Source organism: Excalfactoria chinensis, chromosome 7 (assembly GCF_039878825.1).
Source record: "Excalfactoria chinensis isolate bCotChi1 chromosome 7, bCotChi1.hap2, whole genome shotgun sequence".
NCBI lineage: Eukaryota > Metazoa > Chordata > Aves > Galliformes > Phasianidae > Excalfactoria > Excalfactoria chinensis.
Genome location: NC_092831.1, coordinates 11982865 through 12007229, shown reverse-complemented (window position 1 = coordinate 12007229; position 24365 = coordinate 11982865). Strand labels below are relative to the sequence as shown.

The 24365-nt window shown below is 38.6% G+C and overlaps 1 protein-coding gene and 1 long non-coding RNA gene across 2 annotated transcripts in view; one reads left to right on the top strand and one right to left on the bottom strand.

The window, feature by feature from the left end:
* The window catches only part of LOC140254522 (uncharacterized), a 39751-nt gene that overhangs the window by 12972 nt on the left and 2414 nt on the right, over positions 1–24365 (top strand). Inside the window, exons 2-4 of the long non-coding RNA XR_011904247.1 lie at positions 19203–19259; positions 21047–21178; positions 23604–23747. This is a non-coding gene — a long non-coding RNA (uncharacterized lncRNA). The remainder of the gene's footprint in view (positions 1–19202; positions 19260–21046; positions 21179–23603; positions 23748–24365) is intronic.
* The window catches only part of GYPC (glycophorin C (Gerbich blood group)), a 31274-nt gene continuing 11264 nt past the window's right edge, over positions 4356–24365 (bottom strand). Inside the window, exons 2-3 of the mRNA XM_072341044.1 lie at positions 11961–12011; positions 4356–9543 (exon numbers count right to left, since the gene is read on the bottom strand). Coding sequence (XP_072197145.1) covers positions 9347–9543; positions 11961–12011 — 248 coding nt within the window. The 3' untranslated portion in view covers positions 4356–9346. The remainder of the gene's footprint in view (positions 9544–11960; positions 12012–24365) is intronic.

Sequence of the window (24365 nt, the reverse complement as noted above, 5' to 3'; positions counted from 1 at the left end):
TTGGCAAGGCATTTCATCTCTTGAGCCTTTCAGTATTGACAATGCGTGTCACCTGTTTTTATTTCACATGAGAAATATTTTTATTGGGTGCACTCGCCCCTTTGTGACCTGTTAAACGTTAGAAAAAATAAGCCAAGACTTAACTATTTAAATTGTTAATACATTTCAAGTGGCTATTTAAAATATTCTTTATATTTCTCAGGAAATTCATAATTTCTAGTTTGAGGGACTTTGCTAAGCAAATGGATTGGAATTGGCAAACGTTTCTGTTCTTCTTGGGAACTGGTTGTTTTTCTGTTCTCTAACTCATAGAGGGTTCATGGTGCTCCTGCACTGTCTGTAAGACATTACACTGCTAAAGGGAACCTCTTCTGAAATGCTGTAGCGTGAGGAAAATATTCATGTCAGCTTCTTGTCAGGGCCGAGAAGACTAAAATTTATGTTTGCTGCAGGTTATTGAAAATGGATACTCACTGAATAAATACTGCACTGTTGTGCATAGAGGCTTGCTGGAAGACGCTTCTATTTTTTATATGCTATTCCACTGCATGCTTATGCCTATACACTATGTTCCTGCCACACAGCATCTGAGAGATGCACCAGTCACAGCTAGAAACTTTCATAGGCTTAACTAAATGTGAAGAAACTTCTGCTTTCAGTTCTAGTTATCAAACTTCTAGTTTTCTTGTTACCAACAGCACTAAGGTACCAGCATGTATAACTGTAGAATCTTAACATTTGAGGTAGATGATAGACTAAGAAGTGTTTCTGTTAAGAATAATCAAGCTTTCTCTGAGATATATGAGGCTTTTGGATTACTTGTAGAATCCAAAGTGTTTTCTGGTGTTCTTGGAGAACCAATCTCTCAGAGAGTGGTCAGGCACTGGAATGGCTGCCCAGGGAGGTAGTGGAGTTGACATCCCTGGCAGTATTCAAGAGGTGTCTAGATGAGGAGCTACAAGATATGGTTTAGTAGCTTGTGGTAGCAACAGTAGTGGGAGGACGGTTGGACTAGATGATCTTGTAGGTCCTTTCCAACCTTGTGATTCTATGATTGACCTTAGCGTGTCAGCTTTGATTACTAACCGAAATAAAATGAAAATCCTTGAAATCTTTAGTAGCCACAGAATATGCCGTGACTTTAATGATCCATATGTAGACTTGCCCTGGTAGAAGATGCTTTCTGGAGGTACTCTGTTAGAGAGCTTAGAAGGAGCTTAGAAATACTGTCTTAAAATGACCTTCACAGCAACAGGGTAGGGAAGCCAATGCTGGAAAACGTCTCCAGACAGGTAGCAAATAAAAAACAAAGATATGCTCTTGCAGATACTGTCAATAGTGACTACAGATATCTATAAATATATATTAAATACATAATTTCAGGAAACTGTATGGCATTTACTCAGAGGTTTAATTTTCCATAATAATACCAATAAAAGGAAACAGAGCCCTTGGAAGGTGTGAACTCCTGCCTGGACTCAAAGCAAGGCAGAGGAAGGATATGAATGATTATATGTATTTTCCCAGCTCCGCCTTAACCCACTGCATGTAAAAAGAGAGGGCAAGACCTGGGAAGACACCGCACAAGAAAAATGATCATTAGATAAAATGACACAAACACATTCCACAAATGCTACTGCAAAGGGAAGATGGAACAAAAATAGTACTTTGTGAAAAATTGGCTATATACAGCACAGGATTGTTGGAAGACAAATAGTTCTAGTGAATAATGACCTCTTATTCACCTGTTTAATTAGAAATGAGTTTTCCTCAGGCTGAGAATTTATTTCCCCTTGGTTACAGGGAGGAGACAATTATAAGGAGTTACAAGATTTTATTTTTTTCCAAAAACAATTCGACTTTGGCCAAGAATTTCTCTTATAAACTTACTGTTTAGTCCACATCCGAACAATATTCTGGTAAAGATTTCCTCTGAATCTTCACTGTCTCCCTACTTTGGGTAGGAAGGTGGGCTGACTTTCTTTGGGAATGTGACCTTCACTTCAGAACTGTGCCATTATCTTCCTTACTGAAACGTTGCTGTTTTTTGGGCTTGACAGAACTGTTTTTGGTATTGGATGCCAAAAATACAACAATCCCTGCATGCTCATCAAAAGCCGATCTCTGTAAAGGTCAGCCAAAATGTAATAAGAATGTTCCCCATCTTAAAGGATGGGAGGACAAAAACAGGACTTGAGGGGCTGGGACAAAATGAGAAATCTGGGCAGGTTTTCCAAAGCTGTGTACCTGTGTGTGGGACAGTGATTGTGCTGACTTGGTAGGTCAGATAAGGTTTAAAGTAATCTGAACCTGAGCTATTTGCTCTGCTGGTTGGGCCTGTAATTCATTTTTCATTGCAGTCAGTGGAACGGCAGAGATGAGAGATCTGGTTAAAGTTAAAAACAGCTGCCAGATGTTTTTCAGGGGAAAGGAGGTAGGTGAGATATTGAATGAGAAGACTAAGAAAAATAATTCTTTGGGGGCTGGGCAGGAGTCTCTATGACTGATTCTTGCGGCTTAACTTTTGGCATGTGTTCAGCACCTCGCTGTTCAGGGGAATCATCTTGTTCCTGATTCTTTGCTGTGCCTTTCATTTTTCATTCTGCTTTCTTACATCCCAGTGCCAGAAGCATCATTCATGTCATGCAAGAAGAAAGACTTAGAGTGTCCTGGGCTCCCTTCATGGAACAATGGTCTTTATCCCCTTACCAGAAAACTGAGAGATGTAATAATCTCTCCACTTGTGTTCTGGCAGCTAAGCTGTGCTGCTGTTGAACCGAAGGGAATGGAGATATTTCAGTGTTACAGGAGATTTTTTTGAACATGAAGCCCTATTTATGCATAATATTACAGGAATATTGGAAAAGGTATAGAGAGTTCCCAGGGTCACACGTGCTTTTGTGAAACAAAATTTTATGAATGGAAAGGAAAGCAGAATTTGACAGTAAGGAATGGAAGAAAGTGTAATTTAATCGAAATACAATACAAAATCTTATTTGAGTTAAATATGACTTATAGCAGGCTTTATTAAAATGCTATTGATTGCTCCATTAGGTGTTAGAATGGATAAAGATGATTGTTCTCAGTCTCTGAGAATGTGGTGTTGAGTTGCATTTTATCAGCATATCCATATGTCACAGTAAGAGGAGCTTTCAATTGAATCTGCTAGTTGATCCTCCTGGGAGCTTAGATACTTCCTTCCAAAGATGCTAGAAGCTGGGTGGCCACTCAGCTCTTCCTGGTCATTAGCCAAGCCTCAAAAATTAGAAAACCTCTTTGCATGTACTCCTGGAAAGACTGACTGAAGAAAGTTTGGATGTTTATATATATATATATATGTATATGCACATATATTTTATTATTTTCTAAGCTGAAATTTAATTGTTAATCAAAGTCCTTTCTGTGAAACAGTTTCATTGCTGCAGTGACCCTTTATTTCTTACTGTAATCAGAACATCCAGGACTAAGACACTAGGTTCAGCACAGATGATGTTAAGCAAATCATGCGTGTAAGATGCTGCTGTGTGGTGTCACATACTACTGAGCACTCTCGTTTCCCTTTTTTTTATTTTTGGATTTTTTTTTTTCCTTTACTTTGTACTTTGTTTCTGCTTTAAGCCTGTCAACTCTTGGTTAGCCTTAAAGGGTGACTTTTGTCCCAACACACTTTCTTGACAAACACACAGTGGCCAATCTCATGGAATAACATACCATTTAGTGCCACTGTCAACATCACCAATTCACAGATTTTGATAGCTGAAGCACCTCCAATGGCACCAAATCGCACAGTTAGATGTATTTTGAAGTCAAGGTCAAAATTCCATAATCTTCTGGATAGTCATGGAGTACACAGTGGCTGTTATTCAGTAATTCTATCCCTCTACTTATCTCACCAGCAAGAACATTACTAATGAACCATTTGGCTACTGCTGACCCCCAAACATACCAGCATATTTAAGTCATGAGGCATGTGAAAGGCCCAAGGAAGATTTGTTCTTACCTCAGCTTCTCTGAGGTGTTTGTGAGCCTGCCTGGAGTTTCTATAAACGCTGTCTTAGGTAATAGATCAGTGTTCAGCTGTGTGCTGACACCCATAGGGTAGTGCTCTTTCAGAGAGAGCTATTGTTTGATTTCATACTTGAAGTTTGGCTCCTTTGTCTATCCACTAAAAGATTCTCTTGCTTTTTCACAAGCAAACTCTACTAGTACACCTTTTAGTGTTTGCGTGCTCTACTGAGAACAATTCTAGCCTACTTGTCCTTTTTGACCTGCGTCCCAAAGAAAACAACTTAATTGGTGATTCTCAAAGTTCAGGATGTTTTAAAAGATAACAAAAATAGAAAAGTCTCTCAAATGCTGAAAATTACAACTTTAATTATAAAGTTATTTGTTCCTTCATATTTAGCTTCTTTTTTTTTTTTTTTTCCAATTCAAAGTAATTTACACCAGCATTGTATTAATAGCTTTGAAAAATACAAACGTTATAGTCAGTTTTAACAGACAATCAGCAGTGAGCTTTGAATTCTGTGTTTTCTCTTGTCATAGCAATGCTGCAATTCAGATGCTTTAATACAACATACCAGACGCTTTCAACCATACATACAGATTAAAATAACAGAAAAAGGATGTGGAAAAGAAACGAAATTATGCTGAAAGATTGACTCTTATATGGATTTCTACCGAAATTTAGAGTGTTTCTTTCTTGACATGGGTAGCAATATAGTTTTCTTCCAAGAAAAAAGTAGATACAGTGAGTGAAATTCTTGTCCCACTGAATCTGGAGGAGTTTATCCCAATCACACAGAGAACTGTCACATAGAATAAGGATTCCTTATTTTCAGTCACTGATAATTTCACTATCTTGAACCAGGCAAAGACCTCTACTTCTATAAACATTTCATTCCTTTGTTATACAGTTGGATGTATGTTTTTCTTTGCTATCACTAGCTTCCTTTACAGCTAGCTGTGTTTTCAGACCTTGGATGTGTTTTCATTGCTTGTTCAGAGATTCTTTAGTGTTCTCTCCTTTATGAACTGCTGCTGTGAAGCTTTTACTTTTTCCAAACACAAAAGCTTTCTTAGGTGAATTACTGAAAGGTTTTAGAAAAGGGAATAAACAGCTCTTAATAGACTTAGTAAGGGTGCTCTTTTGGTTTGTATTTACCAGCATTTTTTGATTGGACTTGCACATGCAAGGAATTCAAAACACCTCGTATAATTCTAAGAAATTGATTGTCATCAGTTGCCTTCTGTAAATACACTTTGATTTCTCCAAATGGCACCATCTATGTACTCTAATCTATGTACCATCTAAGTACTCTCCATCTCTTTTGTCATCTAATTACCTTTTCCCACTCTGTATCTTTTTTACTAATTTACATGTTGTATCAGCTTTTCCTGTACTCTGTGTGAGACATCCTCACGTGGTTTTGGCTAATGGTGCTATCCTACATATCCTTCTACTATAAGTGTTACAGCATTTTGTTTGCGTTCCCCACTGAAAGGAAACAGTCCTTTTAATATTCCCTTTGTGACATTCTCTCAACGATGTCAAGATTTGACGTAAAAGAAAAATCCACGTTGAGAGTACTAAGGGGATCCTATGGCATTAAGAGTCTCCCATGGCAATTTGGTCCTTTTGTTCTAAAAAGAAAGAAATATATACAATTACTGTGACTACTGTCTGTTTAAATCCCTTGCAGGACTGCATTAATGTGCAGTGGCACTTTGGCCTCCAGGAAAACCTGGAGTGGCAGTGGCCAGTAGACAGTGGTATTCCCCAGCCTTTCATGAGGAATTAAAGTATCAGGACAAAACCAGGCTGCTTGAGGAATCCTCGTCCAGATTTCTTGTTTAGTGAACATCAGAAGTTTATCAGCAATATGTTTAACTAACTAGTGAGTCTGCAGTAGTGAAAATTAGCTCTTAGCTGGCAGAGGGGGACAGAGTATACTCACTGATAAAAGTAATGAAATGAGTAAACAGCCTATCCTTTGCCATAGAGATGCCATGGGGAAGGCAAGGGAGATCTAACTGGGAGCCCGAGAGACTGCAAATGGGAAGGGCAGGCATGACTGGTGAGATGGGGTGCCAGAGAGTCACAGGACAGTGGGGCCTGCGGCAGTAGAGAAGCACGGGATAAAAGCACATGAGGGGAAAATAAAGTGTTTCCTTCTTTCTCCTGTTCAGGAAGCAAATTGTTAAAACTGATTGATTGTTGCTGATGAAAAGCTATGGCTGTCAACCAAGACATTTCAATGTTGCGCACAGTGTTTGCTTTTGCACAGCTTGTTGCTCGCAGGAGGATTTTTTTTCTGATTATTAGTCCTTAAAGCAGTAGGAAGTTTGTAATGTTGTCTTTTTACAACTAAATTGAATGACTCAAGACAGTAGAGTTATTGTTTGAGAGGGGAAAAAAAAAATAAATAGCAGGATGAGGCCACTAGAGTTGTGCCAGTCATTCAGAAGTCATGGGTTTCTTCGTTACAAAGCAAAATTTGTACTGAAAAAAGGAATAAGCAGAGAATTTCCAAAAACCATCTCTGTGTTCAGCATGCTTGAGTCATTTCTAAATACACAAAGTCCTGGAGCCCAAAAGGACACTGTTAAAAAAATAAACTGACTGAAGCTATAGCTCTTGCCAAATTCACTGCTCTGCAAACATTCAACGTGGCTCATTACTGCTAGGGAAGCTGTTGCTGTAGTGTTTGTTAGCCCAGATGAATAGAGAATTGGGATAAAGAGATTTAATTAAGCTACAAAAAAGGGATATGGTCAAAGACCACTAGTTGTATTCAGTAGGGGATGAAATGACAAAATGCCTGGTGTTGACTCAACTCGTAAGAATTGGCTGAGATCTACTGAATTCACATCGTATCACCGGAGAATCTGACCCTGTGGTTCAAATGTGGACGCTTAGTCTGACTTAATCCACTTCATAATTTAAAAACTTCCCCAAAAAGAGACGCTAATTCATGTTTCCTTATGTTCTGTTGTGTGTGTCACCATTGTCTAAAATCAGCAGGTCCGAGTTGCAAAAGTAGAATTTCATGACTTGGGAAGGAAGAAGGAATTTATTCCCTATGATCCCCATACTTTGCTCTGTAGTGAATTTTCTTCAACAGCCAAACCTATATCAAGTTGTTTTTGGTAGCTGATTGAGGACAGAAAGTGATGAAAGGTTGGCAGTCTTCTATAGGTCTTGCTAATGCTTGAGAGGATTTTGGTGTTTCCATGCCTTGTGTGATAAATACAGCAGAACTCAAGTCATCCCATTTAGGAGGCAATATTTACATGGAACTGGAAGGTCCTCAGTTTTACAAACTCAGTTTTACAGCTAAGATTAGTTAATTTATACAACGCTTGTCCCAGGAAAAAATAAAAGCAGTTTCCTTTTTCAAAAGTAGTAGAAAGATGAAAATAGCAAAGTATCTTAGGAAAAAGAAAAAATAGTCAGGTGCATAATATCAAAATATTTGCTTGTTCTGGATTACATGCACTTTATACTTTAGCCACAGAATGCAATTTGGCTTTGCAGCAGTATGTTATGAAAAAATACCTTTAGTAAATGTGGCAGGATTTTGATATTCTTTGGTTAAAATGCAAACACGCAGGGACTTGAGATCTAAGGTAGCAGGATTTGAAGAGCAGTTCAAAGTCCATCTACTTCAGCTTCTGAGAAAAGAATGAGATGGTGATTGAAAAGACAAAAATATCCCAGTTCTCCACTTGAGTCCTCACAGTCTTTTCTTGTCAGATCTGTTTGCGCTTTTGTGGTCAATGTTGGTAATGTATATGATGGAGTCCTGGAGAATTTCATGCTTTGGTGCCAAGAAGTGAGCAGAAGTGATCTGCAACAGTGTCTTGAAAGCAGTTGTATGTGACTTCATGTATACATTGCTCTATATATGTGTGTATATATAACACGATAGATAAAAATGCTGAGCTGAAGAGAGTTCATCAGTGTCTTATCTGTTATCACATATTTATCCCTCTCTGTTTTCAGTAGTTCAGGGCACCAGTGCAGCTGGGAATGAGCAGGTACAGAGAACAATTACTCAATTTCTGGAACTAATCGTGGGCTTTAATTAGGAAGCCAGCTTACTGAGTTAAAGAAACTCATCGTCACTGATTCTTAGGTGAGGCATAAGGTCTTCTCATACGATCCACCACGACCATTCTATTTATTTATTTATATTAAAGCATTGGTGGTGGTCAGCATAACGCTCTTAGCAAGGACAATGCAAAGGATGTACAGAGGCCATGCAGAGGGAGACATCAGTACTAGCTGATGGCATGCAGCTGAATGAGCTTCTTTCTACTAGCAGTCATTTGGTTGCATTTGTAAAAGAGTTATCAGTACATGTATCAGAACCAAATTCCTCTTCCTGCAAAAATGCAAAATCTTGCTGGGAAGCATTCAAGAGAACGTTCCAATGCAAAATAAATAAATAAATACCCAGGCAAAAATATCTTACTCAAAAGAAATCTGGCTGAGCTCTGTTGTCTTAAAAGGCCTGCTCAACCCAAGATACTTTACCTTTTAATATGTATCTACTTATGCATACATGCAGGGAACCTACTGACTAATTGAAATCATATTTGCAAGTTTACTGACTATTATTTTCTACACTGTGAATTCCAACATTTAGCAGTTCTCAAGCTGCCATGCAGAGCAAGTTAGAAGTAAATCTTTCACTCTTTCATTTTCCATGTTTCTCAACAGTTTTATTTCTTCAAAGTGTCTCGGACTTTTATATTTATAAAATCCTAAAAATTAAAAAAAAAAGTCTCAATCAAACTCCCCAAACAAACAAAGCAAACTCCCCTGTGGCAATAAAACTGCACATTTAAGGGGAAGGGGGAGATATCTGGGCTACAAAGCTATTTTTGTTCCAGCTACTTCAGCTTTATCTAGTTTAGTGTTTGTTCTGTGACCATTTGAAATTCAATTTCAGGTAGTTCTGTATAATATCAGCATAGAACACATCATTAACTCTGAGAGGATGTTTTCCATTGGCATCTGCTATTTTCACCAAATGTCAAGACTTGACATTTGCTATCGTTTGTCTGGTTTTGGTGTATCACTCATACTGAGATTTTGTTTCTTCTTATCTGATATTGATTTCAACTGTGACCAGCTGTGTTGCTAATAAAATCAACAGGCAAGTATCTGGCATTTAGCTCTTCGTGGGTAGAGAAAAAGAAACAACCCAGTGACAAAATAGAGAGATACTTTTCAATTAGGGTGCTTGCCTGCATCCTAATATTATCCATCTCTTGGCACTTTTGTTGTAGTATTTCTGATTGATTCCCGTGGGGAAGTCTCCGTGGAAATTCTTGCCTCTCAGATGAAATATTCCTTTTTACTCTCATCCACGGCTTCCTGGAGAGCAGGGTCATTTTTCAGAGCAGCATCAGCGCTTTCGGCAAACTCAGTTCCTTTGGCCTCATTGGTGTGGTAGGTGCCCTTATGCCTGTACATGTACCGGACCATCACAACTAGCAGGCAAATGAGGACAAACACCACGGCAGCAATCACACCTAGAAGAAAAGTACTACTGTCAGTAAAACAATACAAGCAGCATATTACAGGCAGGTATTACAGCTTGATTTACTTGAAAGGAAAAAATATATATCTATAAATAATATATATATCTTATATAGATTTATATATATTATATATAAGATGTTCATTAATTGTAATGGCTGAGGTTAGAAAAGTTTCTGAAAGGGACAAATTGAAGGACTTAGATGGGATATACATTACATACTGCAGAAATGCAGGTCAAAGTCTTGCTAGCTTTCTTTCAAATTGATAGCTTGATTTAGCTGACTTCATTGGAACTACAGATTCATTCACAAATGAGCAATCCTGCCATCCCAGTGATAGTATATATCCAGGGGAGTATGTGGGCAGCCTGATCCTGCCCCACTGAGTGGGAGGATACTCAGCAAGTAGCAGGAGTCATGTGCCTGCAGTACTGCTTTCTATTTGGGAACTGTCACATCACGTTGCTCTCAAATTAAGAAAATCTTGTGGTAATGAACACGAAAGTGACACCTAGGAGGGATTATGGGTAGAACTTCTTCCATGGGTAGACTAAGACTAATTATTATCCATGAGTAACCCAAACTCGCATGGGACTGAACTATGAATGAAAGCACTCCTAGCAAAGGAAATTAATTCCGAGCTCCAGGAATGGCTGTGGAGCGATCACCTTATGTCCTGGGTTTGCCTTGTGTCCTTACTTTGCAGTATCTTTTCCTTTTTTTTTTTTTTTTTTTTTTTTTTCCTTTTCTACAGTGAAAGGTGAAAGTCCAGAGCAAAAAAGGCACCACTGACAAGTTTGTGCTAAAAAATGACAAGTTGTACACCCTTCTCTCAGATCAAATTAATCATTTAAGAATCCTAAAAGGAAACAAGATATTATGAAGCTGATTTATTCAACTTTGATTTGTTTTTTTTTTCTTGCGCTTGTTGTGTATAACTTAGATGTTCTTCTAGGCTCTTTAGCTGCGATTCTGTACAAGTGCATGATACTGAGCTGATTCTATATTCATGTGACTCCAGGACCAGGGGATTAAAGGAGTAAACCAAGCATTAAAGAAACACATAATGAAAAGCACCAGAATAGGGTATTCCTAGGAAAATCCCATGTGTGGATTGTGAAGCTGCTGTGAGGAAGCAGTGGGTAGGGATTCATCTGACTAATTGTAGGCATCTATGGTACAGAAGGCTCCGTTTGAGTCAGTCCCATTGGACTGCTTCTGCAGTCAGTGCAATGGAGAGTAATGATTCCTGTTCTTATAGAAATAGAAGTCTGTGTTTGATCAGATGAATCGTTCTCTGGAAATAAGTACTATTCCACTGTGACAATGATGGCTGTGTAGAGAGCGTCTCTCTTTTGTTCCCTGTATTCAAGATATGAGCCAAGAGGTTGTCTCCAAAGCTCTAGATTTAGGAGCATCAGTAAACTAAGTTTGGGTACTGTACTGATACGAAGATGGGGGTCTGGACGGAACATTAGCAAGGTGAATAGAAATAATAACTCTATCTTACAAAACATGCCTGCAGCATTATCCCAAAGATTTTATGGTTCCTGATTCTGGAAAGCAAAGTTATTGCTGGCAGAAATTAAATTGCTCATACCGAGAACTTTAGGTTTACAGTGATGTCTCAGTTGTGGTGGGGGTTTCATCAGTTTTTTGGGCTGGTATCCCTTGACACAAGAGGTTTTAATAGGCTTTAGATATAGCACAATATTAATAAGCCTGAGGGACTAAGTACAAATCAATTTACCTGCTACTTGTTCATAGAAAGCTGAAATTAAAGTTACGTGAGATGGGACCTGAGGGAAATATAGCAGAGCCTCACCAATTTGCACTAATGATTGGTATACCCCCTTGTGAATAACTTAAATTAGCGCGTTAGCATGGAAATGAACAAACACAATAAAAGTAAAAAGACAGGGTTCTCTCTGTGAACATAGCTTTGCTCGTTTCTTCTGACAACTGTATTTAGTTTAAATGCATGAGGGTTTTTTAATGGAACACCAGGATAGGCTCTGTGGAATATTCTATAAGAAGAAAGGGTCAGCTGGCGTGAGTTAGCCTGCTCGAATCAAAGACAGCACTACAGTTTTGTACTGTGTGAAAATCTTGGACCAGGGAATGATGAGAAGTATCAGAGGTTGACTTTGCTGCTGGATGCTTGGATATTTTGTCCTAAAAGGAGGAATAGATGGAGGTGGTACAGCTCAGTGGTTTGTGCTCATTATCTTATCTCGTTATCTTTGCCAATAGCCCCTCTGGGAGTAGATTTCCCACTGGCCTAATTAACTCTAATTGTGCCACTCCTGTTGTCTTGTCAGCAATGTAGGAGTTTTGCAAAATGCAGGAAAACAACCAACCTGCTGTTTTAATTCTAATGGTTCTGCTAAGTACAGCCTGCTTCCTACCTCCAATAACAGCCACATCTGCTCCAGCTGAGGAATTCTCAATGTCTCCATCTATAAATAGACGAGAAGATACAAAAGTTAATTAAAGAAAAAGGACTTGGATCACACGCAGCAGCAGTGACTGTTCTAGCAGTGCTGTGTTATTTTAACCTCTGAAACTCAGAACTTAAACAAGATCCCTTGTTAGCAAAATACATTTATAAAACACCTCATTAGAATTGTCTGTTTTCTGTCACCGTAACACTGGATAAGAAATAAATAGCCTACTATGCAAACTATTGTGGTCCTCAGGGAAACACCTACTGTGTATTATGAGCACTTACCTGTAACATCCTCCAGTGAATGATTAAATTAAGGACATTTAGATACTGTGATTACTCTCAGAAAGGCTATTTTTTTCGGGGGAAAAAATGTTAGCACCTATTTACATTTCTCTTTATGGCCCTTCAGACTGTGGTCTGGATCTTGTAAATCAAATTAGCTCTCCTGATTTCAATTACTGCTTATTTGCCTGCAATATTCTGCTTTTAATTTTAGCATTTACTTTTAATCTTACAATACATCATGTTATGTGTATGGCTTTAACCGCAGTCCTCATTTGGAGTAAGTCTGTTTGGTTCTGATAAATTGAATTACTGTCTTTACTGGGTTATAAATTCTTAAAAAACAGGACAATGTATTTTTGCAAATTAAAACCTAGGGAGAAGTATTTGGCCACATTGTTTTAAGGGGTGGGAGATTTGATGGAGAAACTTTAAGTTGATGAAAGATTTTAATCTGAACTATAACGCTTACTAGAAACAATCAAAACAGCTAATGAATCAGCAAGGTGTTTTAAAGGGGAGAGGAAAAGTAAATTCTAAAAAGCAGTGAGATTTTGTCTCTCCTTATCTGATGCAAACCTTCACTGAAAGTAAATTCACACAGATAAGCATTTTCTAACCAGCCCCTCTGTAGTTGATCAACATACAATCTTGTTTTCTGATCCTTATCTTCTATCACTGGTATCGGCCCATTTACTCCTGAATTAAGTGTGTGTCTGGGGAGGTGAAAAACTCCTGGGGTTTGGCCATGCTGGTTTTATGACAGGACACTCTTTGTGTATTATTGTACTGTTTATGCAATTCTAAGTGCTGTTGGTTTCCTAACAAGGCAAGTAGCTTTAGGTGAGTTGGTTTGTTTTTTCAGTTTTTCCTCATGAGTGCATAGAACAGATAGAAAAGTTCTCTTGAAAACATAAAAATGCTAATACCAAATCCTATCATACATTCAGTAAGGGCACCATGGCTGACTGGCTCTTTTGTTAGATCTGTGACAGACTGTGCAAGGAAAAATCTCTCTGGAGCTTTCTTCTTACTTGTGTCCAGTTTCATATCAAACTGATGAGATACAGTAAATTCATCACAGTCACGTGAAGTGCTTTTTCTGGAAAGGAGAAGACCTTTTCTCTCCCACAAAAGTTCTTCCCCAGTTTTCTTCTGGCTGTATGTTGATGGAAGGACTGGGCATGCCTTGTGTGATTTAAAAGTCTACATCCATTCAAAACCTGTGTGCCTCAGAAGGGATTAATTACCTCAAGGTCAAACTGCAGTAGTTCTTAATACAACAAATATATACTACGTGACAAAGAAGGAAGCTCCTCTACAACAATCAGATACTTAAAGGTGTGGATTCTGAAGTACTTTCCTAGTGACACAGCTTGCTTCCAAACATTAATTCTGGATCAAATCATTATCCCTTTAATTATAAAAGGTATGTGAGTAACTGTCAGCTCTTTTCTGTTCTTCCCTTGCGTCTCTTGGGCTCAGATAACAGGTGCCTTATCTCTGGTACTTTGCGCAGAAGTGCTTCTTGATAATGGATTACAGTATCATCACTTTGCAGAAAAGTTTTCATTTCAATACTGTACTTTCTGAGTTTTCAGATGAATGCTGGTCCCATCTTGAGCTATTGTGTAGTTAGCAGTTAATCAGACGATGTTCTGCCACTCAGCAAATCACTAGCAGTGTGATAAAGCTTCATTCAGCATTGCTCTCATTTTACTGCAAGTATGTGCGAGAGTCCTACTTTTCTTTGGTGCATCCACTTTTTACCACAGGATGGGTTTGCTGTCCTCTCAGCTGTCCTTGACTGGGTTTTGCTGCAACCTCTGGTGTGCCAGAACACTGCAGTCATCAGTGATCAGAATTTTCCAAGGTCCACTCCCTAAATCAGTTATGAAGCAAGGATGAGGGAGGGAAGGCAGGTATCCTTAGTACCTGTCTCGCAGCCTTTAAGATTTCGCTTTGTCCAAAAACAGGATCAGGCTGCCCAGGAAGGTGGTGGAGTCACCATCCCTGGAGGTGTTCAAGAAAAGAGTAGATGCTGCACTGGGTGACATGATCTTATTGGTCTTTTCAACCTTAATGATTCTATGGGAAATAAGAATGTGATACATAGCAGAGATGATTTAGTGGTGGGTTGTTAGAGTGGTATGGTTAATTGAGGTTGGACTCAATGATCTTAAAGGTCTTAAGCAATTCAATGATTCTGTGGCAATATAATATTTCTAGGTGGGGGAAGGTATCAGTGCCATTAAAGGTTCTAATGTAACTTTTCACAAAAAATGGCTGAAGAAAATAAGGTCATTTTCCCAGAGCTAAGGTGAAACCATCTAGATCACCTTATTCCTTCTTTATTCTGCTCTCAGCCCACAGAGCACTCAAAGGTCGGTACTTCAGTAACTGCAGTTGTACCTGTTTTGGTTATTTTCCTTTGTTTCAAGGACATGTTTTGTTATCTACTGCTAAGCTGTCCTTGCAAAACTTCCTCTCACTGTTATACTGGCCCTTGTCCATAGCTGCAATCTGGTCTCAAATGTGTTTAGACAGTGTTGTTATTTAGTGCCATTGGTTACCATGACACGCAGAAATCAAACGAGGAAGGGAAAACTTGTTTTTCATAAAAACCCTGGCCATCAGAATGGGTTGCCTAAATCAAGAATAGAACAGAGAAACCAAATTGCCTGTTGTTAGAAGGGCAAGTTTCTAAAAGCCAGAGTGAAGGGGAAAAATGCTTTTGTGCCATGACCTGAAATTCATCAAATTCCAGTTCTGTCCCTAAGCTTACAGATAAGATTTTGCAGTAGAACAACAATTGCTACCTGCCTCATTCTCATCAATCAAATCATGCCGAGAAGGCAGCAGGCTTTGAAAGCCCCAGGAAATTGTCTGAGTCTGAAATACTGCAAGTAGATCTTCGGCTTAGGACTTCAAAGGTGAAAAGCCAGTACAACTGGCTTTCATTTTAATGTAACCAGTGATGATTTTCCCAGTGAATTCCAGTGAATTTGTTAAACCTTCTCCTCTAGGCATGATTTTGAAATAAAACTTATATTAATTGTGGTTTTCCTTTTACTTCTTTTCTTTACTGCTCTCATTTGATTTTTGTTGAGGAGTGCTTGTTTGAAGAAGTGAAAAGTTTGAAGTTCAGCACTCGCCTTATTTTGTTATATGCTTCTGGCAGTTGTGACAGTTTCTTTACATCAGTTGGACTTGATGATCCTTGTGGGCCCTTTCTGACACAGGATATTCTATGATTCTGATTCTGCTGTGTAATCCACAAGGACAACCTGATGGGATAACATATGCCTTAACTCAGACTTCTCGGTGTCTGTTACTTCCTATGATAAAGCTTCAAAGTTGGATGAGTGTTTACTGCTCTGCAGTATTGAATATATAAAGAAAAGCCTGAGCTTACAGCCTTACAACTTACATTGTAATGAATCCCTTACAGCTGTAGTTCAGTTACACTGCTGTTTTGTAGTGGATGAGTCAAGCTGAATAAGTATACAGATATCTACGTGTGATAAGCTGCTTTTGCAATATAATTTACAAAGCCACTTGAAACTATTGAAGCAGCACTGCTGCTGCTCTTGCCTTCAGGATTTTCCTGCCCACAAGCTTATACTTCTGATTCATAGATACCTATGCCAGCCCTTATCACGATGCTCCTTTGCTGCCTGCTTGTGGTTACAATCTCAGAAGTCTTGGCTGCTAAGTTACACTTAAGTTGGTCTCTGCTAACTTGGTCAACCTGCTTTCTTTCATGATAAGCATTAGAAACACTTGAAATTCATTCAATCCACAGGAATGATGAGCTGAGCTTGTTCGTGCAGTCCTTCTCTTCTTAGGACTTTCTTAGGCATGCAAAGTAGGAAACACACTCTCCCTCTTTAATAGGCTCACATTACCTCAGTATGAAAAACACTGCTGCTCACCTTACAGATGAGGAACAACCCAGCTTGAGTTTAGTGTCCATGGGATATTCTTTGCGGAGCCACCCCAGATACTGACTACAGAGCAAGCAATGAGTAACCAGTACTGTAGGCTGAAATGTACCTTGAGAATTCAGCTACTTAAAGTTTCATGGTTTTGTCTTAAATATTCATACAAGCTATCTGTGGACTTCTGATAAACAGGAGATATGTTCAAAGTGAATGAGATCCAGTTCACGATTCAGCCCACATATAAATGGAGTTGAAAGATTTTCTTCTTTATTGATTATTATTGTTTGATCTTTCGTACATAGATTTGATTTGAAAGAATTTTAACTATAACTTGAAACTAATTTACTCACCAATACCTACAAAGAGTCTACTATACTTTGGGGATTTTTGTTTGTTTTTTGTGTATGTCAATTGACATAATACAAGATATTATACAAATCTTGCCTTACTTAAAAAGGTCTTAATTTAAAAGGGTGACCACATTTTATTCTAGGGAATTTGAGTGGGGTTTCAAACTATTCATCACTGCTTCTGCTGAAGATGATGGTGTGGTGCTTGATTGGATTAAGTAACATATTTTAAGCTTCTGAATCTATCGACACCACTGGGAAGCCAATGCAGCTCTTCAATCCTTAATCTTTTTTCCATTTTTTTCTCTTTTAATATTACATATACTAAAAAATATTTTAACTTTTATTCCCTCAAGGACTCTTTTTGTTCTTTGCTCTTCTGCAGTGACCACTTCTGACTGCAAAGGCAGGTCTTAGTATGTCTGTTGCTATTACTGATGCAAGATTTTACTTACCACACGTTTAGTACTGAAAATCTAATGGAGTCTTCATGTCTCCCTTGTTTAAGAAAGCATTGTATGTCCGCTTTGCTCTTTGGCTTACATTTGTGCTTTGCCAGTGCATTGCATTCATGAGAAAATAATTAATCTATTAACCTTAGCATACTGATCTAATTTACAAACTCTAGTTAGAACTAGTTCTCTATGGCTGCATGTGTAAAACGAGAACAAACTTCTGAAAACTTAATTGCTTAAGTGGCTCCCTTGCCTGTGTTATGATACCAGATGCATCACACTGAGTTTTTCCAAGATTAAAAAAAAAAAAAAAAAAAAAAAAAAAAAAAAAAAAGTAATTACCTATTTTAATATTTGCAGTAAGTGTGTAGTGCCCAGCCAGAGCTGGCATCTCTTATCCCAAAGGGTCATCAGTCCGAACCCATCAATTTAACACATTCTGCTGAAAAGGCCATCACCATCTCCCATTAGATAATGAAACACATCAAGGCTGTTCTTTCAGAATTAAGGAACAGATTCTCATCTGTCAATCTGGACGAGAGACAGAATGATTTGGCTGCCATTTATATATTAAATTATTATAATGATAATAATGGTGAGGTACAACAGCCGCATGATCTTTTGGGTAAGTAAATGGCCTGTGTACCACATTTGAGTTAAATAATGCAGATAAAAATATCTACAATATAAAAATGCACTGTACCCAATCCCTTTGCTATCCTAGCTAACTAAGTACTTTGTCATTAATTCTGAGAAGGAAAAGTCCAGTCTTATTCAATTAAAATCAAGGCTTGTTCAAAAGTTTCCAACCTGTATAATTCAGTGAGGAATAAAGGGCATTATTAAATTAGTTTAATTAGATTAGTATTGCCACATAATTTTAGCAGTTCAGATTTGATTTTGGCAGTAGCATCATCGACATGATTTCTTCTTCTTTTGTTAAATTGAATTTCATTTGGTGTTTGGGGAATATCAGAGATGGAGATTTTGTCAGGAAAGTAGTGTTATTATACCCTTAATGATAAGAAGGAGGAAGGTGAAGGTGATCATAAAATATGGGAAATTGTTTTAATTGCAAAAGGTAAGGATTTTCTTAAAACTGAATAGGTAGTCTACATTTTGAAATAAAAATTCTGGCTGAAAATTAAGAAATTTGTTTAAAGGGTTGCATAAACTAAACAGCACAGTTTTTTTAAAGCCAATTCAAACATATTTGTTTATCTCCAGAAAGAGCTAATAAAAACCCCTTTAAACTTGAGCCACGTATATGTGTACATAGAAGTAGTTTTGCTTGCACCTACTAGAGACTTATGCAGAAGTAATTTATCTCCTTTTCTTTAAGTGGATGAATATCAACTACATATTCATATGTCAGTTAAACACAGTACATCCAGTATGAGCATTTTAATGGCTTTTTCCCCTTTACAAGGGGCAGATTTTTCCTCCACAAGGAAGTTGGCTCACACTCGAAATGCACATCTTGCTGGGGAAGATAAATTGATTTGTTATTGCTTCGTTAAAGAAGGAGTGAGAAATGGGGTAAGAATCAATCCTGAAGCTATGGTCCATGATCAGACATTCTTCCAGTATGTGTCCTTCCATCTCCCCATTCCTCATTAGGGCAGAGCATTTGTTTTTGAGGAAACTTTTGAAATAAACACTAAATTGCCAGAGAATTTGCCAAATAATTTATGCCTGACATTCCTCCAAAGTCAACAACTTCAAGCTCTAGTCATTTTTGCTGAATCAAAATGGAAACAAAACAGCCATTTGCTCTCTCACTGGGATCAAAGTAATGCACTGAATAGAAAGGAATCACTGTCTTGATTGATTAACCATCGCAAATGTTGCAAATAATCACAGGTAATCAAAGTAGCTGAGGATGGATATAGTGAAAATCCCTTGTACAACCTGTAACAGATACTTTACTTGTAACAGTTGAGAAACAGTCCATGAAAAAGCACATTGTACTGACCTAAACTTTGCATGTTAGAAAGCACAAAAAATTTGGGCCTTTCAGTGGAAAGTTAGAGGCTAAAAGGTCTTTTAGGGGAAGATGTGTTGATAATTCCTTCACTTGTGTAGATGGTTAGATGATGTGTTAAGAGTTTTTGACAGCTAAACTGTATGTAATTATTTACCAAGGTGTTCTTTAATTTGTACCTAACAGGTCTATCAGCCTCAGTCTTGATTCTTTGGACATTTGATGGTGTCAGCAGAGTATAAGGTAATCTCTATATTTATTCACATTGCTGAGCTTGATTTTATAACCTTAACAACTCCTTAAGATTTAGATTACATCTGAAACACACACTTTTTCTGGGTGTGGTATGACTGAAGACAAACATTAACATGAGTCCCTTCAACTAAGACAAGCAGAACTGTTTTTTTTTCTTAATATTTCCTTCAAATAAATTTGGCATCATTTTTGCCTTGACTTTCTCTAGGGATGTAGCCATTCTTGCTTTGTTCCTGTGTATCTGTCCTTTCAATCTTTGGAAATTTTGGCTCAATTATTCAGTTTTTGAAGGAAGGGTGGGCAAAGTCAAACACTTCACCTCAATTTCCATGAAAGCTGGAGAGAAAAAGAAGGCCAGGTTAAACTAGCAGTGAAGGAAAGGCAACGAGGGCTCGGCAATTCTGAGCTCTGTTTAGCAGCAACTGGTTGACCAGCCACCACATGCCTTCCAGCAGTCATGCATGTAGGTAAACAGGAGCTGCGGCAATGTACTTTCCATTCCCAATCTGAGATGCTGTGGAAGTGAGCCACTGTATGCAGTGGTGGGTTTTACAGGATAGGGACATAAATCCAAAAGTAAGAGTGTTTCTCTGGCTCTGCTGCTAGCAGAAAGCTTGTTCTAAGAAACACAGACTTGAAAGGAGTGTAGCCATTAGTTTATTAAGGCTGCTAAATGTCTTGTTTCTAGTTTTGAGATGAAAAAGCTTGACCTTGTGCTTAAATTACAGGTCATATGACCTAGAAATCAACTGGAACCTGGTGAAAGCCTGTGGTTATGTACAAAGATACTATCCTGACAATTTAAAGAATCTAGTGTCTAGCTACCTTCCTTAGAAAAGTATAGTAATTTTCCCAACATGGGCAGGTTTTTTCCTTTATGTCTCATTCTCACCACCAATAGTTTGTTGCAAAGTGTTTCTACAGGTGATAATTCTTGGAAACAAGAGCTGTCTGCACCGCATCCCCTTTCTTATTTAGTATGAATTGAATTCAGCTACATCCAGTTCCTACACCAGTCCTAGCCTAAGGCGCTGTTTGCAAAGCACCGCAAGTAGAAATGTCAGGATGTTTAGCATATGCTCTTTAGGGACACAGAGATCTTTCATGGAACACTGATGAGGATAGTATTATTAATGGAGATATCTGCAGTGGAAACAAGTTTTCAAATGCTTTAAATATTGAACATATTAAACAAAGAAAATAAGACATATTGAAACACCTAAGAAACTTGCAAGGCAAATAATAGCTCAAGGCAAAAACACTTCCATTTTCCAAGGATCCTGCAATGAATATGTAGATTTCTTTTGCATATCTGCTGCATTTAAAAAGAAAAGGCCTGTTTCATTATCTGAAAAGCTGTCCAAGCTGACTGAATTGAGCTGAGCAATTTTAGCAAAACTTCTTTAGTATCTATCAGTTATTTGAGCAATTCTGGACAGATTGTGCAATAATTGTTGGAAAAGAAAAAAAAAGAATAGAAAAAATTCTTGCTTGGCTATTGTTTTTGGACAGTTGTCTAGCATTATTTGACAAATAGCGTATTGAAGACATTAACAGCTGAGCAGAAAAAGCCTGCACTGAAGCCATATACAGAATATTTTTCATTGATTTTCAACTTACACTGTTGTGAGATTCGTTAGAAACTCATTAATAATGTTCCTCATTCTTAATAAACAGTGAACAGTCAGTAGCACGTAGGTGGAGAGATAATAACCAGCTTGGTGAGATATTTGACCCCTGGAAAGGAGTCTATGTGATCTGTGCTGTCTTCACAGGTGCTACACAGAGGACACCCCTTCTTGCAGGAAAATAAGTTGAGCTCTTGCAGAGGTGTGATGAACCCTGGGGGAAGGAGTGGGAATTTCTCTTCCCGTCAACTAGGAAGCTAACAAAGAAGACTAGCTTAGGTCAGTGGCCTAGGTTTCTGGAGTCTATAACCAGGGAAAATAAATCCCAACAATAACTGTTAGCATTGTTCAGCCATCCCTTTCCAAAACCTGCACCAAGGGGTTGGCCTTTCTTAAAGGTAATCAGAGCTTTTTCATGAAGCTTTTGACATGTGCTGCTTTTCAGTGCTAGGTGTCTCTCCAGTAGATGCTTGAAGAGTGTTATGTCTCTGCATTAGGCCTACTATCTTGCATACATATTTTCTGAAGCAAATTTATCTTGCTTAAGTTGAATATTAGCACACCCCATAATAGAAGAGAATCCTATTTAGGTTCATCTTCTAGTAAGGAGTCATGTTTGTGTTGCTTATCACTGGATTGGCTCTCTGTAGACAATTGTTGACTTTCATGCAACTTGGAGGACCATAATCATCTCTGAGACTTCTGCTTCTCTTTCAAATCTGGTTGAAACTGGTTAGTGGATACAAAAGTTCTTGATAAGAAGTGACAGATGGGTGAACAGATGATTAAGCAGACAGATAGACAGCAGGAACTCATAAGACTCATTTCATTAGGAAACTGGACTGAAAACAGAAGTGGCAGTGGGTGGAAGTACTTGGATGATGTTCATATAATGGTCATCAATTAAAATTGCCATTTTTTTTGCAATGGATTCAAAGAATATGGGCAACATCTCTGATGGTTTAAATAACAAAGGAAAAGCCAAAGGGACAGTGCTGAATTTTTTTTCAGCTCCTCTTTTGATCAAAATATTACATTTTTATAGTTTAGACTATATTTTAAATCTTTAAAGCCAAATTCAGCTTGGACAGCCCTGGCAATTTCAATGGAGGATTAATGTGTGTCATTAAGCAAAGAAATATGGTCTAGTACTTTTCAATAGCAACAAATGCTTGCTAAGGCACTTCTCTAATCACCATATTTTTGGCTTACTGCAAAGCCCTTGGACTGATCCTTTCCTAAATATATGGAACGTACATGCAGGAAAGCTGAGGGTGAATTGCTGTGATTTGAGATGGTTGCTATATTGCAGCTAAAAAGTCCTTCTTGCTGCTAACTCTTTTCCATTCGCGCTGATTCAGCAGAAAACTGGCCCACCAAAAAGAAAGAGGCAGGGGGTATTTACTTATTGGCAAACAGATTCAAAGTCAGTGTGTGGTCTGACTGTCTGTAAAGAAGAAGGGCTTTTGTGTAGACAGAGAGGAAGGCAGGAATGTGCTTTCAAGCAAGTGAAGTACATTATTAATCTGTACTCAAAATGAACAGGTTCCCCTAAAAGAGAAGCACAAGGGGGAAAAGAGCTGGATAAAGCTGCTGCTAAAAGAGCTGGATCTAAGCTTCATTAGATTGCTCTTAACAGAAAAGTCCAGTTTTTCACAGACAAGTGACTCCATTGAAATACAGTGGCTTGGCAAAAGTTGAGGGCATGGTATTTTCTGTGTATGAACATATAGAAGTGAGGGCCCTCTCTCAGCTGTATAAATAGGGACTCTGTGGCTCTGCTCCCCCCTGCCTGCCTGCCTGGAGGGATGTTGCTCTGTCATAGCTGAATCAGCAACTAACACCAGCAGCAGTCCTTCCTGTCCCATTTACACTTGTGCAAAGCAAGGCATCATTCCAATGCACAAAGAGAAATACTGAGTTGCACACATGCAGGGTACGATTTGTAAAAGCATGCTCTTCAGCACTCCTTCTGATCCCTTTGAATTCAGTGGCAGATCTCCCACAAATTTCAACTGCAAAATTGGGCCAGTGGTGAAATCTTATAAAACATCCATGTTATAAGTATTAGAAACATGAAAGAACCGGTATTCCAGCATTAAGATCACCAGATGCAGCATCTGCTCATCCACTCTGTTTTACCAGTTCCTGGATTTATTCACCAGTTGATGCTATAGGCTGAAAATCTTTGCCTTCTCAGCAATCATGAAAATGCTTGAAAATTTATCAATGTCCTTTTATAACATCCCCAAACTACTTATCATCATCTCCAAAGAAGTGTTTTTTGGAGTAGTATCAGAAGGTCAATTTATCCCACTGAAACACCTATTATTATAAAGAGAGAGAAAAAACAACAACAACCAAAAGAATGAGCCAACAGCACTAGCGCAGCCCTGGAAAATATGAAGTCATCAGTAGAGTTCAGCCAGAACAGACTCCCATTAAACTCTGTTTAAGAGCCAAGTTCCGCCCTGAGATATGTGTTAGCTTCAGTTTATGTCGGGGGGAGCTGTGCTGTACTTCAGAGCAAGGCTTGGTCAGAAGTGTGTATCCTTTATGAATCAAAGAGAAGAGCCCACATCCCTTTTCTATTTTTTTTGTTGTTGTTGTTTCCTCTGTGTAGATGGAAGAGAATTCTTAAGGAGGTAAATAAAACAGTCCCAAGTTTCACAATGCCTGGCAATTTTGATTCTCTCCTCTGCAGGACCTGAATGACTGTTTCTGCCTCCACCAGGCTACCTTCCTAGTGGCTGGTATTTAGGCAGGATGGGGTGATGCCTTGGTCTCTGATACAAGCCGTGCCTTCAGCAGTGCTGAGCCCCCAGGATTGAATTCCTTCAATTACAAGGTAAAAGAGCTCATTCAAGGAGAGGGAAGAGGGGGAGGCGAGGCTCAGTTCAGCCAAGCTTTGAGCAGGAGGTTAAAGTATTTCATACCAGAAACTCTGGTAAGTGCAAAGGCATTTGTAACCCAGGACACCCCTATAAACACTTAAATACTAATTCAGGCTCAAGAATTTCCTGTGTTTCAGACCCCCCAGATGGCTGTCCTGTGCTTTTCCTTTCCATGTCTAACAGGGATGGTGGCCCATCAGCTCTGCGTTTCTTTCAGCACTTTCATAGGCAGAGCTGTAAAAGCATTTAAGTTCTGATTAGGTGAGAAAGCTGAGTGTCATCAGGATTAAACTGATCTTGGCAACCACTTTTCCTGGATACTTCAACAGAGGTGATGGTGTCCTTGGGAAAGAAGTTCTCCTTTTCTTAATGCTGGTGTTTAAGACAGCCAGCTGGGGAGAGCCGTGGGAAACACAGTCAGGTCTGGTAAGACCACAGTGTGGCTTCACTGTGCAATGGCCTTGAGGGGATGTGAATAATTGTTACCAAGTCCTATTATATAGAAGACAGATAAGAAATAATATCTGAATAAGGATGCAGAACAGGAAGGACAGAGAGGTGTGCCCTGGGAG